The sequence below is a fragment of the Rhinolophus hipposideros genome, assembly GCF_964194185.1.
Source record: "Rhinolophus hipposideros genome assembly, chromosome: 7".
Taxonomy (NCBI): Eukaryota; Metazoa; Chordata; class Mammalia; order Chiroptera; family Rhinolophidae; genus Rhinolophus; species Rhinolophus hipposideros.
In genome coordinates, this window is record NC_138053.1 from 55498938 (window position 1) to 55517021 (window position 18084).

At 38.5% G+C, this 18084-nt stretch overlaps 1 protein-coding gene across 4 annotated transcripts in view; it reads right to left on the bottom strand.

The window, feature by feature from the left end:
• Positions 1-18084, bottom strand: part of MCCC2 (methylcrotonyl-CoA carboxylase subunit 2) — a 90419-nt gene that overhangs the window by 37307 nt on the left and 35028 nt on the right. For all 4 annotated transcript variants that reach the window (XM_081054431.1, XM_081054432.1, XM_081054430.1 and 1 more), the window contains exons 9-16: positions 17342-17441; positions 17138-17233; positions 13179-13251; positions 9743-9819; positions 7025-7091; positions 4330-4486; positions 3377-3491; positions 1423-1508 (exon numbers count right to left, since the gene is read on the bottom strand). In XM_081054431.1, the coding sequence (XP_080910557.1) occupies positions 1423-1508; positions 3377-3491; positions 4330-4486; positions 7025-7091; positions 9743-9819; positions 13179-13251; positions 17138-17233; positions 17342-17441 (771 nt within the window). The remainder of the gene's footprint in view (positions 1-1422; positions 1509-3376; positions 3492-4329; positions 4487-7024; positions 7092-9742; positions 9820-13178; positions 13252-17137; positions 17234-17341; positions 17442-18084) is intronic.

An 18084-nucleotide genomic window follows, 5' to 3' on the forward strand; every position in this document is an offset into this window, starting at 1 on the left:
GTTTCAACAGAAGGGTTAAACATCTACAAAGTAACAGAATAACCTACTATCTTCCAATATTTCTTTCCAAAGATAAGTCTATCTGGGCTATTTGTTCTCCTGCCTTGAATATAATCCATTAAAAAAATAATAACGTAAGTATGACAGTAATAAAGGATTTAATCTTTCTCAAAAGATGGCTTAGTCAGGGCTGAAAACAAAGTAATGGCTCACACCAAATATGCTATTTTTCAAAGTTTAATATTTCAATTGTCCTTGTGAATTTCAGTTAAAATCTTATGCTAAAAAAAACTGTAGACGTGTTTACAATGTATATTTTATCTTAAACCTTTTATATGGTTTTCTATTTCCTCTTTGCTTCTACTGGCTACGGTATAAAGCAAAACATGTTTAGTTCTCAAATCAAAGACTATAAAATATTTTGTTCTTAATTCCACGAATCAGTGACCCACCCCAACAAAATGTACCTGTAAAATTGCTTATAAAATAGATATTAACAAAAAGAGAAACAGACTTTTAAAAATCCCAAATGGTATTATTTGAAGTCTGAAACTAATTATGCTCTTAAAATAAGTATGTTCAGTCTTTGAACATACATTCAAATGATTGAAATGGATTCTAACTTTTGATTTTCTTTTCTCCCTCGTCTCCAGTTTCCCTTCACCAGTAAATGGCATAAATCACAGCATAACCTAATTTCAAAAGATACAAATTGTTATTTTCTTTTTTCCATCTGCCCAAGGGATAAAAAGAATCCATGAAGCTTACTCTTCAGAATGCAAAACATTAGAGTTGTTGGAAAAGGGGTCTGAAAGCATATGCCAGCAAGTATCCAGCTGGGACAGGCCGTGATAATTTATTACCTTATTAACTGGGATAAGAACCAAAAAGAAAACTAAGAGCTACATAGGTGTATGAGGTAATTATTTGATGCTGACACATGGACCCTGGCTGTGACTGACTAATCACTTTCTGAATACACTGGTTAATAAGTGACAAAAAGTATTCAATCTTGTGCTTAAAATGAGGTAAAAACAAAATAATCAAAGAGAGGGAGGATGATAGAAATCCATGGGTTTAGCAAAAATTATAACAGAACTAATTCCTGAAAACGACACAGCCAGGATTATAACTTAACTTCCCAGCCCCAGTGTGGCCCACCTCTGGCTGCATGCAGTGTCACTCAGATCCCAGACAGCTCAAGGAGAAATGGGATAAAGGAAGAGGAGTGAAGAGTGGCAGCAGGGGCTGCGTTTCAGCAGGACACATTCCCAGGATAGGGATGACGTACAAAATTGTGTCTAAACATTATTTTTTGGTTCCCACAAAGGCTGGACCATCCCGTCTGCCCAGATCTCTGGAAAGCTGCAGCCCTAACTGTCAACATGTGCCTATCAGAGTTAGTTATTCTCTGGCTCCCACCTTGCACTGGAATAGTAAGGGTTTCCTTCCTCTTCAAACCTCTTCAAGATGGGCTCTTTTAAAGCTGCTTCCTCCGCACTGGAGAACTGAAAGCAAAGGAACCACGAGTAAGTCTGCTGTAATAGAACAGATCCACTCAAGAGAACCTCAAGAGAAAAGGATGACTGTCGTGAATATTGTAACAACCAACATCTGCACAGTGATGTACAGATTACAAGTGAGGCCTTAACATACAGAATCTGAGACATGCATATCAAATTAATGCACTGTAACAGCTATATACGATGTCAGAGGGGTAGTAGATTGAGGGTCGGGGGCCGGGGTTTATCACTTTGTGAGGGATATAATTGTCTAACGTTGCTTTGTACACCTGAAACTAACAAAAAAAAATTAATGCACCATCATATCCCCCTTATCAGAGACAACATCCTGAGGCTGGCTGTTCAATATAAGGTCAAAACCAAGGTTATCACATAGTCCAGCAGGGTACAACAATGGATGTGAATCATACAATATAACAAAAGGGTTATATTACATTTAGCAGCTTCTGTTTAAGAAGGTGAAGCAGGGAATTTTCATTCAAAATAGCCAAAATTTTAAACATATTAAAGCTTAAACCTTTTCAGTTTCCCAGATAGCTGAGAGATATTTTTCTCTAATTAAAAATTTAGAAACAAGGGATAAGTAATTCAGATGTAAAAGTATTTATGCAGATTAATTCTGAAACACTGAAAAGTAGTTTCAACTTAAAAAAATTCCACACCAGAAACAAATGACTTATTTCAAATAAATCTAACCTTCTTTTATGTACTTCCATTGTTTAATATCATTTATTGGTCAAGAATTCAGAGGCAGAATCACTAAAATCCTGTACTTTCCTTTTATATATAAAAATAGATGAATTCATGCATCAGTATATCAAATTAATCAAAGAACAATTATTTAATAAGAGATCACCATGCTGGGCTAGAATTTAAGACTTATCTTCAAAATATTGGAACCTTCACATACACACCCACATAAAGCTTTCCTTTTGCTTGGACACGCGTTGGTATTAATCTGAAACCTCAGTTTAAGTCTGCAAGGTGCCTGCTGCTTAGAAAACACAACTGGGGATGTGAGGCACGGGTAGGGTGTATCCAGGGAGGCAGGGACCACCCTCTGGCTCTGTATTATTCCCGTCCCACAGACTAGGCAACGGACTAGATGCTTCCCACACGGCAGGACTGAGAGCGGGAGCAGACAGGGCCTCCTCCGTTGTATGCCTTGTTATGATGAAACAATGCACCTCGCAATTTCAGGAACATGCATTTCAAGGCTTGATGCTTATACAAAATGGTTAAAAGCTAAGACTAATAAAAATGAGTGCAAAATTTCACAAGAATCTCTAACAGAGACACAAACAAAGGAGTTCATTTATCTGCTTCTCATGAAGCTTCCAGTGCCCTTCCCATTTTTCCTCATTTACACTATCACAGTATAAATGTTAATCAGCTCTCATTAGATGACTTTGTACTCCCACTCAAGGTATCCTTAATGACAATTAAAAGTAAAATAGAAAAAACAAAATTCTGCTGCTTTAGGTCATAAAATCCAAGAAGTAAATCAGATTTATTTAAAGCTCACTAACTGCAAATGACGCAGACTCAAACATCTTTACGCCTCAAGCACTCGCAGGCAGTTTCTTGAAGTGTGTTCTTGGGATTCTGAAAATTTTGTAAATTACCACAAAAAGGTACCTCAAATGAAATGGCTCTATAAAGAGAGACAGAGAATGTGTAAGTCCAAGCTCCTGAAACAACTTCCTCGTCAGTGTCTTCTCAAAAGCTGAACATCCCTGCACGTTGGACCCCTGACCCACAAACATGGAGGGAGTCTGAGGGCGCTGCTCCCTGGCTTCAGCGTGTTCCCTGGTGAAAGCCAAACTCTGAGATGGAGGACAAATGGCATTTACCTCTTTCCCTTCCCGTGCTCTTTGGTCTCTTGCTATTGTTGCCAACACGTTGGCTGCCTGCTCTCCTCCCATCACTGAGATACGAGCATTTGGCCACAGGTAAAGAAATCTTGGGCTATGGGAGGAAAAAAAAGAATGATCAAATTAATTCACTGTTTAACAGATATTTTCAGAAGTCCATGTTTACCTTTTAGATGAGTGGTTCTTCATTCTAGCTGCACATTACAATCATCTGCGGATTAAAAAATATTACAGTGCCTGGAACCCACCTCACACTAAGCTCCAGAGGTGGTGCCTGGACCTGGTTAGGACTTCAAGTTCTCCAGGTGATTCTGACGTCTGTTTTGATAAACTGCATTTTTCCATTTCATCTAAATTTATTTGACATAAAAGTATTCAAAATATCCTCTTCTTATCTATGGTCTTACCTATTTTCCATTCCTGATATTGAGTATATGTGCCTTCTCACTTTATTTTTTAGTGAAAAGTTGGTTAATCTTTAAACAAAGCAACTTTGGGCTTTCCTGATTCTTCTGTCTTGTGTTTGCTCTTTACTATGTCTTTACTATGTTTCTTTTGTTTAAAATGCTATTCTTCTTTGAACTTCTTGAGCTGGCTACTTGGCTCACTGATTTTCAGCCTTACTTCTTTTCCATAACATACGAGTATACAGAAAGTCTACACACCTTTCTCAAAACAAGACGTTAGCCACATCACTCAAGTTACGATATATACTATTTTCATAATCAGCCATTTCAAAATATTTCTTGATTCCCATTGTGGATTTCTTCCAAAAAGTACTTTTAGCACTAAATTTCATTTCACCCCTCCAGATGATACAAATTATGCTAAAACTGATCAAGATTTGTGAATGCCATTCTATATTTCAAATAAAACTGACCACTTATACTTGAAGTGTGATTCTTTCAGAGAAAATCAAGACAATCACCTACCTATATGCTCTGCCACACATCCCATAGTTTCCAGCCCCATAGGATCCCCCGATGATGAGAGTTATCTTAGGTACATTGGCACAGGCTACAGTGGCCACCATCTTGGCACCATCCTTGGCAATTCCTTCAGCTTCATAGTCTCTACCAACCATAAATCCTAAGAGAAAGAACAGAAAGAGAGACTCAGGGTGACAGGATTAATGTGCAGAAGTCAATTCCATCAAAGTATCGGAAGGACAACTTGTCAAATTACATTTCACTATAGGCCTCTCACCCTAACAAAATATGTATACATGAAATACAACCCCCAAAAAGTTTGCTTTAAAAGATAAAATAAAATTTTCTCTAATCACTTTAAAACTTTTCTTAAAATGGTTCATTTGGATGCACACAGAGATCTTCGAACAAGACAAGGATGCAATTTATCTTCAACACATGATCTCAAAACAGTAGCTTGGTGATGAAAGAAAGTGGCATGGCAAGCTAAGCAAAAAGGACTGTAGCCAGCTGAACTGTGAAGGGCTGTAGTATACACTGACCTGGTTTAAAAAAACAGACTGATCCTTCTGAAATGCTGCTTTAAAACTTGGATGAAATAAAAAGGAATGTTTCAGAGATGTTAAGAGTCTCTGTCAGGAACTCGATAGCATTATCATCACACGACCCTTCTATTTGTTCAAGCTCCCAGCTCTGTTGGATGCTCAGAGCTACACTGGGCCTTCCGGGCCTTGGGGTCCTTCCTCTTCACCTAAGAAACACCCAATCAGGCTTCCCATGTCTCCCTCCCCACCATACACTCGCTAGCCTACTGGACTGTCACTGCTCTTGCTTTGCAAATCTCCAGCATCAGATCATCCAATTGAATTCAACCAGTTCTTATGGAGCACCTGTACCTGCTGCGGATACAAAAGTGGTGACAGGACAGCCCTGGCCCTCACCGGGCACCACCTACTTCCTCTGCCCATCTGAGCTGGGCCATCAGAATAGCTCGGAAATCCTTTATCTACCTTATCTTGACTCCTTATAATAGTCCCACAATAGCTATCTCAAATATCAACTCACCTCCATCCCCATCCACCACCCTGCTGCCCCTCTAAGTCCCTGTAGAGAATTTTGCCTTCAGAAATCAAAACAAAAAAAAAGATTGAGGCCATCTCACTTGGCTTTTTCCAATCCTTCTCCTTCCCACCTTGAAAAACAGTATAATTATACTCCATTTCTTCTTACTGTCATCTCTGTGGAAGAAATTAGAGTGACTCCCAGATTGTCCCTCTTCTCTTCCTAGGGTATTCTTATCTCTTCCCACAGCCTTAAATACCATCTCCATATTCTGATGATACCTACACTTTCACCTTCGGCTCACACATCTCTTCTGTGTTCAAGATTTTTCAATGGCCTATTATATATCTCCAGATGGATGTCACACAGGTCCCTCAAATGCAATGTTATAAAACCAAACTCAACCTCTGTTCTCTGGCCCCAACCCAGCTAAAATAAATAAATGAATAATATTTTTTTTTTAATGTAGGAATCTCCCCAGTACACGGTTTAACTTAATGGTGGTTAATAAACTATGCATCATTGTTAGAAACAAGGCTGTTGCACTTCAGAATACTTTATATCTGCCTTTTTATGAGGTTTGACACATAGGGCCCTCTCAGGCTGCCGTCTGGATATAACTCCTCTCAAAACCCATCTAACCAAGTATCTTAAACTTAAGATGTTTTACCATCAATACTATTTAAAGCCTTGAGCCTGTCAAGAGCCAACTTCCTCTTCTCAGAATGTTTGCCTGATCCCAACAACTAGTTAAGAGCCCCCTCCTTCCTTTAAACCTGGGATAACCATGGGTGATTTAGAAGACTGAGTAAAAAAAGAAGTTTTTCAGCTAGCCTACATATTTAAGTGCCTCCTATATGTCAGGAACCATACAACATACAAAACAAGTACAAATAAGAGAATCATGGAATTCTAGGAAAAAGAATTCTAGAACCATAAGAGACCTTAGAAAATCATTTCGGCCACCATGTTAAGATCATCTATGGAACATGAAATCCAGAGAGTTGACATTGGTCATACCATTCTTTGCAGTCAAAACTCAAATCCCCAGACTTTGGTTCAGGATGTGCATGTACATTTTAAAAAGATGTTGCCTGAGGTAAAATTAACTGAATAATAAAAGATGAGGAAAAGCAAGGACCATAGCAGGTGCCCGAAATCCTTTAAGGGGAACAAAGTACTGAGAAAGGGACGATGGGCCAGAAAACATCCTCTGGCAGTGGTGAAAGTGTGTCAAGAGAAAGCTCTGCTGCTCTCTGGGTGTGCGGGTGTGCTCGTGCAGGAGCAAAGGGAGACCACTCAAATGCCTGCGATACCATAACTCAGAAACTGCCACACTTAAAAATGTGGATAAACTCCCCAAAATATTTAAGATTCATGTGACATTAACCTTTTTTTTTTTTTTAATTTTATTGGGGTGACAATTGTTAGTAAATTTACATAGATTTCAGGTGTACAATTCTGTATTACATCGCATGTGACATTAACCTTTAAAGAGACTCTAGGAAGAGTATATCCAATAGAACTTTCTGCTATGATGGAAGTGTTCTATGTCTGCTCTGTCCAATACATAAGCCATCCTGGACAGTGCAGCTCTAGAATAAACGCAGCCAAAATAATTACTCTATTTCCTTACCAGTAATGTTCTGAAGGAAGAGCAGAGGGATATTCCTTTGGCAGCATAACTGGATGAAGTGAGCCCCCTATAAGCAAGTAAGATAAAAATCTTTGTAAAGGGGGTGAACAAATCTGTAATCATCTTGCAGCCTACAAATACCACACTTGGGTCAAAGAAAAGACCAAGATTAGCCTTTGCTTGGCTAATCTGACCTTATAGTATCAACAGTAACAATAGAACTACCGTGTAGCCCCATTATCAATGGGACATGTGGCTGTGGTTTGTACTACACGTGTTGGGCACAGTCACGTGTGTGACCACTGGCACATGGCTGGAGGACACGTGCTGTATCGGGGATCAACTCAATCACGAACATTCCAAACAGCAAGTGAAACCTCAATAGCACAGAAGAAAGGATTGCTTGTCAGTGAGGATTTCTGAGCCTCACTATAATTCCCTAGTTCAACACTTTAAAAAAGACAGAATATAATCTCTTTAGGGAGATCTATGATGACATTTATGTTTTCATTATCATCTGAAATTCTTTCATGCTCCAAGATTAGAGTAATATTTTTCTTACCAACATACCGCCAAATAAATGGAATTTTAGATGAGTATTAGAGACCTTCTAACCTTGAGTTTAGGAAATTAATTACTTAATGACACAAAAATATAACTATTTCTTTTCCTATCTTCTAAAGATTATTTGAGTAAGAAAACCTTTATAAACCATTTCCTTTATATTTTACTCTCTATCTGCAGATCCATTTGACTTTGCAGGAAATGCCCTGGCAAGAACAAAATTGCAAAGGAATTGCTCAACCTCAAGTACAAGAATAAGGAAATCACACAGACCTTTAGGGCTTACTTCTATAAATGAAAAATCAGATTGAAGCCAAACATAAAGCCTCCCCAGTTTATTTGTGCCAAGCCACCAAACCAAACTAGGTGGATTTTCTTGGCCTCAGTCTGACATTTCCTCTATTGAAATAAATATATTATATATTCATTAAAAGCGATTATTTCAGGAATATTTAACATTTTAGAAACACTATATATATTATTAAATGAAAACAAGCAAAACCTCTATATACAGCTGGCCCTCTATATCCACAGGTTCTACATCCATGGATTCAATCAACAACCATGGATCCAAAATATTAAAAAAAAAAGTTTTTGTCACTTTGTTGCTGATGTGTACTATGTAGTTAGGCCTATGGTGGTTGAGTCTGTACTGAACATGTACACATTTTTCTTGTCATTATTCCTTAAACAATACAGTATAACAACTATCTATAGAGCACTTGTGTTCTATTAGGTATTATAGAGGTTATTTAAAGTATATGGGAGGATATGGACAGGTTATGTGCAAATACTACGCCATGTTACACAAGGGACTTGAGCAACCAAAGATGTGGGTACCCGTGGCGGGGGAGGGTTGTGGAACCAGTCCCCTGCAGATACTGAGGGAAAACTGCATATGGCAACACCAATTTTATTTTTAAAAAGGTAGGAGAGAGATAGGAAAAACTAAGGAACCATAATAAAATGTTACTCAAAGTTATTTCTGGTATGAGTGTAGGTGATTTTTATTTTCCCTATTTTTACTTTCTTGTTTTTGTTTTATAATCACAGTGGGGAAACAATAACGGATAGCAGGATGTAGAAACTGACTTTACTGGTAAAACAAAGACAAATTGTTTGTTTTACCAGTAAAACAAACACAAATTCTTCCTCAATTAGGGTCTGAAAGAGCTTAACTGCCTGTTACCTGCATCAATAAGAGACCCTTAACCTTGTTATTTACTCTGTCATTTGAAGAAGAAACACAAGGCTTGACATTTTTTTTTTCTGAAGAAAACACTACCAAGTAAGTACATGAATTACATTTATTTAAGTTAATTATTTAGGTTTAGGTAAATCTGAAACAATGACGTATGAAACAGAATACTAAGCCAAAAGATATTCATGAATTCCCTCATTTAAAACCAAAGCTTCAGTAAGAAGACCCATTATCTTTCCTTTTGCAAAAAGTGAAAATAGTATCAAATTAAAGTGATGATGGGATAGAAAAAACAGATCATGTCTCAGAACCATCTGGAAAGTATCTTTGAATCCCTCAAGTACATGAAGCACTAGAGAGTAAAACACTTTCAAGACAAGTATTCCTGCATTCTTAGAATATGTATATATTGTCTACAAAAGTTGTAATTCAAGTAGCTTATAAGAACTTTCCCCCCAAAATTTAACTGTTAACAGTGCTCAAGATGGTTCAGCACGTTCATGTAAACCACAAAAACTGTTTCAAACACTACCATGTTTCCCTGAAAATAAGACTTAGCCAGACTATCAGCTCTAATGTGTCTTTTGGAGCAAAAATTAATATGACACCGCGTATTATTTTACTATAATATAATACCGAGTGATGTGAGTGATTGTGATGTGATGTGATATGATGTGATACCGGGTCTCATATTAATTTTTGCTCCAAAAGATGCATTAGAGCTGATTGTCTGGCGAGGTCTCATTTGCAGGGAAACATGGTAACACATGTGCACACACATACATGCTCACTTGCACACATAGTGTTCTGTTTGCTAAGGCATCTGGTTAAATATCTTAAAGCTTTTATGCAATAAATTTTCATGCATTATTTGATCTTAAAAGTTCATTATATATATATTTTTCATTATATTTTAAAACAGACAAACTTGAAGCTTGTTTAACAGTACTTACCTTTTTTGCAGATTCAGAAAAGAGAACTCCGTTATTTCCAATGATACCAACTGGGTACCCAAATATTCTAGCAAATCCTCAAAAGAAAATTGAAAAAAAGATTTATGTATTTCAGAGGACTTTTAATTCACCGCAAACAGATACATTTAACATTCTGTACTTCCAAGTCAAAGTTTAAAATAGAGATTTTGTCTATGGTCTAAAACAGCTCACGTCATACTTTGTTTCTAAGGTACTAGAATCTGGGTATTTTGCTTCCTTGAAAGGGGTGTGTTATGTATAAAGTTATCCACTTGTCTGGCTGGTTGGATTACTGGGTTAGTGTGTCATCCATTCATTCATGTAACATGTATCTGAGTGCCCACTGTGCAACAGACATGAAGGATATTCTGAAATAGAACAAATCAAAGATGCAGAGCCTTTTACATCTCAATGTTCAGAGCTGTTGGCCAGTTTCAGGTGACTTGCTTGCCTGAAAATGCCTGTGGTAATGACAGGCCTTTCAAATACTGAGGATACATTCAGCAACAGCAATTTTTAATAAAAGGAAAAAAAAGCAGGAACACGATCAATCCTGGTGGTGACCAAGTTTGAAATAAGAAATCCAGTTGAAGCTTAGAAGAATGAATCACTCCACCTTCATCTTCTCCAGTTCTGCATCTTTTTTTCTTTCTCCCTTCCACAAGTTTCATTTATATCTCATCACCTCTTCTACTACCACTCCTAATACCCACTACACACACACACACACACACACACACACACACACACACATACACACACAGAGAAATAAGGAAGAAGAAAAAGAGGGGGAAACTTGTTATTTTGTAAGGTAGACACTTCATGTGATTTTAGGAGGCTAATTATTTTGTGAAACTGAAGAACTTCACTAGAGAGACCTTCCCAAAAATGATTTTCAACAAGCCCACTTATGACTATATATATAGATGTCAAATACTTGGAACGCAGAATCAACGAGCTGTGCTAGTTAAAGTGGGTCAGAGAAAGCACGCTACCAAACTGGAACCAGACTCTGTCTCCAAGCTCAAGCCGGACAGGCTGCTGCTAAGATACCCACAGAGCAATGCCTGACACACAGCACGTGCTCAAAAAATTAATGGATACAAGAATGTCAACCTGTTGATAAGCCAGAACGCTGAATTTTTAAAGATTTGTTTTTAACTTTGGTCTTGTCATGATTTATTTTTTAATTGTTGTGTTTATTTAAGGTGGTAAAATAAAACACGGATTTGATGGTCACCCAGATTTCTTTTTGTCTTTCAGGCCTAAAGTCTATGCTGCACCCGCTAAGTGCATTGCCACTTACAGAGGCAATGCAGAGAGGTGAACTTCCCAGAAGGCCTAGCTATCCACTTGGAGTCCTGCCCCACCCACCAAAGGAGCTGGGAATCTCACCTATCTCTCAGGAGTAAGGTGCTACAGTGAAGGTATACTGCCCTCTAACTGCCCTCGTAGCTATTTAGACTTTCAACCCACCCCTAGCCCTGTCTGGGATCTCCAGGCACAGGACCTGCTGAGTAGGGTGCTATACTAGGCACACCCATGGAAGGAGCACCTTCACCAGCTTCCCATGGGCCAAACAGGAAAGCAAAATGTCCAAGAAACTACTAGAGCCAACATATGGCAAGTGCAAACCCCTAAGAGCTGCCAGGGATACCTGATCCTCAGAAAAATCTGTTCTTCCCCCTCCTCATTCGCTCCCCCCTTATAGCCCCCTCCTCTCATACCCCCTCTCATTCTTCCCCTCACCCTCTGTTCGCCCCTCCATCCCCTCTTCCTTTCATACCCCCTCTCATCACCCCTCCCCCACATCCCCCCTCATCCTCTCATCCCCCCTCCCCCTCTCATCCCTCCACCCTCATCCCCCCTCCCCCTTTCATCCCTCCTCCCCCTCTCATCCCCCATCCTCATCCTCCCTCCCCCTCTCATCCCCCTCCCCCTCATCCCCCCTCACCCTCTCATTCCCCCTCCCCCTCATCCCCCACCCTCATCCCGCCTCCCCCTCTCATCCCCGCTATGCTCTCATCATCCCTCACCCTCTCATTTCCCCCTGTCTCATTTCCCTCCCACTCCCCCTTACCCTCTCATCACCGTCCACACCCTCTCACCTTCCCATCACCCCCTCATCTTTTCATTCCCCCTCACCCTCTCATCCCTCCTCACCCTCATTCCCCCCTCACTTTCTCATTGCCCCCTCACCCTTTCATCATCCACCTCACCCTCTCAATGCTCCTGCACCCTCTCACTCCCCTCTTCTTCTCACTCCCCTCTTCTTTCCCCAACCTTATTTGAATTCCAGTATAGTCAAAAAGAGATAGAGGAAACTGGAGATATCCCTAGTGTTCCAGTGAGCAAAGATGCCACAAAATTTTTAGCAAATACAGGACACACACGTCAAAATAGACGACATAGACAGCCATCCATCTGTGAGAAAGCAGCAGTAACAGCTCTGACTAGCTTTAAACTGCTGCACAATGAGGGTTCCATCCTGAACTATTTAGTGACAAATCCTGTCTATATATCAGACAAAAGCCCTTAATCACTTAAACACCGAAATACAACAACATAAATTCCACTCTCAGTGTGAACCCTTCTCTTGCTCCTAAATCAAGACAAGGAGAAAGTGCTATGACTTATCCGTAAGCCTCAAAGTATGTTTGCAATTTGGAATTTGGCAGCTAGTTGTTTCTTCTACCCTGATATGTTGTCTTCAGACTAACAGCTATATTTTCGAGCTTTTATAAGACCAAATAAAAGGCCCACATTTGTTTTGCCATTTGTCCAAAATACATTATTATGGGTCTAGCATCTATGTTTCAAATATTTTTCTTCAAAGGCCTACACATTTAACACTGCAGATGAATGAATTAACTTTTATAAACATCCTTATTTTGTGTTTTCAGGCCTGGTAGTCTGTCCTGTATTCTTAATCTAGTGTTTGCATAAATCAGCATAAAACCTACACAGAGGCCAGTCAGAAGGCTTAACTCAATCTACATCCTTTGGAGAAGACTTAAATATCAGATAAAACTTGCCAGGTAAATTGGAGACTAAAGAATACAGTAAACAGCGCTGAAATTTTCAAAATAAATATAGTTATCCAGAAAAACCAAAAGAACTACAACCATTTCTGCAAATTTTGCTGTGACAAGAAACGTTTTCTACAGCTCATGCCGCAGTCACAGCTAAGGGCCCACACCACAGCATCTCAACATCATTTTAAACTCTCCGGCTCCATGAAGCCGTTCAGCGACAAATGATCTTTACAAAACAGCTCCTTTGAACACTGACTCACACATTTGTACTGCTCTAAATAACAACGCTCACGTCAAGTGCATCAAAGCTTTGAGACAAGACATCACTTATTTTCCAAGCATCAGAAAACGTTCACGTTTTCAGTTCTTCATCTTTATACCTGTAACTAATGTGTCTCCATATAAGGCTTTGAACTCATTGAATCTGCTTCCATCCACGATTCTAGCAATGACCTAAGAGGAAAAATAACAATGTCCCTGAGAAACATTATAAAAGAATTGTTGCATTAAAGTTATTTATAAGGAAAACGAATTCAGAGTGAAGTTGTTACTTTCACAAAATTTCACCCCACACAGAAAATCTCGCTAGTATTTCACTCTGTATGCCTGGTTAATGCCCTGAAGTCATTCTGGGCTCAGATTTTACACTTCACCATAAAAGCAACAGCACTACGTTGCGTACCAGAGAAGCAGAGAGACTCTGTGGGCTGGTTGCTAGTCGCAAAGCCTCAGTGGCTGTTCAAATGTCTTGGGTGAGGGTCAGGGATTCGATCAGAAAGCAACGTATGGAGCTTAGACTCAGAAGACTGAGGCTCCAACCTAATGTGATTTGCATGTCCTGCGCATGTGATTTGTGTGTCCTGGAGTAAGTCATCTAACCCCTCTGAGTCTCAGCTCTCACTTCTGCAAAGATGGGACAAAGTTGTGAAGATGTGATGACCTCGTAGTAAAGGAACCGAAGAAAAGAATGCTGAGGTGAAGAACCATCTCTGACTCCCAGATCTAGCACTGAGAAACAAGAGTCACAGGCTGGTTACCTAAAATTCTCTAAGCCTCAGTTTCCTCATCTGCTGCTGTGGTTGCTGTTTTAAATAATACTACTTAAAAAGTGCTAATTACAGCACACTTCCTGGCTGCTACTAAAAGGTAGCTGTTATTATCAAGGCTTTGAAGAGGTTCAGAACAGGCCTCCCTGAGATGTCCTACTGTGGCAAGCGGATTACTTTGAGCTGAAGGCAACTGAGACCCTGTGGGCTCATGAGAAACTTTTACCTCTCCCTTAAAGAATGTAAATTTGGGGCCTTGACCATAAGACTCATCACCAGAAATAACTTTTTATGATCTATCTATAAGACAGGGCAAACTTCTAATTACTGAACATATGTTCTTATTGTCCCACAAATGACCTTCCTCTCCCATGAAGCTCCAAGACACCTTACCTCATCCTTAGCTCAAAATGCCACATATACCTCATTTTGATTTTTCATCCCTAAACAGGTCTCTGACTCTCTCATGCATGTTGGGTTCTCCCACGTAATATACAGAAGGTGTCAAAAAAATGTACACACATTTTAAGAAAGTAAAAAACTATTAAAATTGTAATATTCAATATATACCGATAACAAAAGATGAATACAAGTCACGTTTGACTTCTGCAATTACCAGAGGTGCTCAAAGTGGTTACCATCAGCATCCAGACACTTCTGATTATGGCGAACTACTGCTTGAGCAACGTTGACCAAAGTGTCCACATGTATACATATTTTTGGCACCCCCCAGTATAATTAAATTTGGTTATTTTTCTCTTTTTGAATCTCATCTGTCCCACATAGATTTAATTCTCAGATCAGCCAGAAGAACCTTAATGGGTAAAGTTTCTTCCTCCCTCACACCTTCAATAAAAGTTCATTGATTCTGAATCTTATATAACCGAATAATCACCCCATATATACCAGGGTGCCAAAAACATGTACACACATGACTTGTATTCATCTTTTGTTATCGGTATATATTGAGTACTACAATTTTAATAAGTGTCTTCCTTTCTTAAAATGTATATACATTTTTTTGGCACCCTCTGTATATAACTAATCTAAAAGGAATAGAAATTACTAAATAATTTATCCTTGGGGTTCATCATTATGCATCAGGGCTATTTCAAAGAGTTCCAAACATAAAACATATTCCAAATTTCTTCAGAAACTATTTTAGATGAGTCACATCATTTTTCTATCTAATTTGAACTTCCTTTTCCTATTTACCACATCACTCTAATTTGCAAGATGCAAAGGCTGAAAAATGAGTGACTGCTTCCCAATATCTTTCTTTCTAAAAAGCAAAAGTTTCTTTGAATTATTTTTCAGTTATTTTCCTAAAAGGTCCAATTATATAATGGAAATATTAATAGTTATCTGTTCTAAGTGCTACGTACCACCAAAATTGCATCTTTTAAAAAACAATCAACACGTAACCCCCATTCTTCCCGTCAAAGATAAAGTGGCTCAAAGGGCACAGCAACCTAGCACCACTTAGTGAGAAACGACTTTCTAACTGCTTTACGAGGAACACCACTCCGCCATATAAAACATAGTAACTCATCTTCACAAAGACTCAAACTTCAGAAGGTAGGCACAGTACATATTAGTAGTACTACTATTCCTGTATGTAAAAGCTGAAACGGATGCTCAGGGTTTCCATCCCAGTACCACTGACGAGGGAGACGCGGACTGGCGTCTGGGCTTTCTGACTCCTAGTCCAGTTCTACCCCATAGATCCATATACTAGAAAGACTTCCATACAAAGCTAATTTGCTATTACAGAAAAATGTAATAAATTATCATTACAAGGACGCACATGAGCTAGCAGAAGGCGAAAGTCCAGGATACTATTTAAAATGGCAAGAGACTATCTTTATAAGAAGATCTCCATTAAAATGAAATGGAACTACTTTGAAGGCATGGATTTGCATCTGTATTTTTGCTCATTTCTGTGCCCCGGGTACATGAAATAATACCTTCAGAGAAAAAGTACTTAATAAATACTGTTGAGTAAATGAAAACAAAAGTGTTTATGCTTAAGAGGATGAATTCTTAGCTATCTAGAGAATTCGGCTATCTGGAACTACTCATTTTTCAGGCACATCAGATTGTAAGTACCATTTTTTGTGTGCCTGTAATCAGTTGGAAAGTCAAACTAAAATCCTAATTCTAAAACTTACACTTAACTAAGTCATCTTGCCAAACTGAAGCTGCATAAAAATCCAGGATTTAAGACCCTCCAACAATAGTAAGGTATTGCCTAAAATAAGTAATTCTATATATCTGTAAATGGGATATTATAGCCATCAATTCATTCGAAAAAAATATTTACTAAGTGCCTACCATGTTGCCAGGTACTAACTATCATAGGAATTAGGACATAGTCATGGAAAATGTTTCATGAAAAACTTTTAAATAATGGGCAAATGTTTATAATTTAAATTGGGAAAAGCAGAATTCATATATATGTGTGTGTGTGTGTGTGTGTGTGTGTATACACACACACACACACACACACACACATATACACACACATATCTAAAATCTCAACTACATAAAAATGTATACACATTAAGCCAAAATACCAAAATATTACTTTCATTCTCTGGATTGTAGAATTATAAGTAATTTTATGTTTTTCTCTATTACCTACATTTTTCACAATTAGTATAATAATAGTTTCATAGTCAACGGATAAAGTAACGAAATATGAAGGCAGAATCTGGTATTATGGTAATTTTCTAATTTAAAAAATATTCTGCCAGCTCTGGATACTGAACAAAATGAAAGACTACATGCTATTATATATGCAAACACTAAAAATTGTCAATCTAGGTTAGAAAAGACTAGGGCGACTATCTGTAACCATAGCAACATCCACTGGAATCAAGAGTCTAATCTTTGCTAATGTAATTATTGATCTGAAAGGGTATGTTTATCTTTCAACAACTTACTGACATTTCATCCATTTCCTGAAATAAGAACATTGAAAAGAAATGTTAATAGCTGAAGTTGCCCTACATCATTCCTAATGTTCACAGGTACTATTTAGGAATAAACTAAGCTGTCATTGTTCAATGAAAACTTTCCAATAATTAAGAATTCACCCCCCACTTTCTTTTAGTATTTATGTGTACCAATGATACCTACACTATGGAAGGATACCTTTCCCTTAAATGTCACTCCTGACCGAATCCACCACAGTTCCTGGGCATGAACATATCTAAACAAACTTTAGTTTTAAAAATGGATATACACATAAAGAGATTGACAGAAAGGTTTACAGCTCAAGGTTTACATGCCTCTCGGACATCAAAGTTCCTCTTAAGGTTAGCACCAACTATTCCATACAATTCATCAGCAGGAAATAAAGGCTCCTCAGAGGGCTCAATGGTAACCTGCAGAAAATAGAAAAATCATATTAACAAATTTAAGACATTATCAAGGCAACTTAAGCCAAAACGCTTTTCAGGAAAATAAAAGATAAAAGAACATATCCTACTCACATCCAATTTCTTCTGATAATTTAGATTCCTCACAATCTTCCTAGTTAAGTGAAGGGCGTGATTATCATCCAAAGCATAGTGGTCAGTGACTCCAGACTTTCTACAGAGTAAAACACACTAAAATAATCAGAAAGGGAAAAGGAAAATAATTAAATATCTTAAACCCCAAATAGCTTCTCTCATCTAAGGATGACATTTTTACTTCCAAAACACTTCAACAAATGTTACCTAATTTGATCTTCATAATGTCCCTGGCAAACATGGTGATGTCCCTGGCGTTATCCTTATTTCACAAACAGGAAAAACTAGGTATGCATAAGAACCTTGCCCTAGGACTACCAGTAGCTGCATAAGAACCCATGCCTTCTATGTCTCAGTCTTGGTCTCCTTCTACTAGACCATGGCCTTGCTGACGAGGACTTCTATTTAATGCTCATGCCAGGCAACTCACATACAACTCTATGTGATAAAGTTCAACCACAGATGGCACAATGTTGTGATGCTGTTAACAAAACGTGGTTTTTCCTAACTGAGCTCCTAATGAAGATGCCAACTATGGTCCCTCGTTTCTGAGAGACTGCTGAGCCCCCTCCTTACAAAGTTACGCCCAGAGTAAGCTGTAGTAGGGTAACAAACACAAAGCCTTCAAGACATTATCCCTCACTCCATGGCTAAAAATGGGTATTAATAAAGTGCTTCTATGAGAAGGGCCATGGACGTTCCAGTTCAATGTCAAGTTCAGT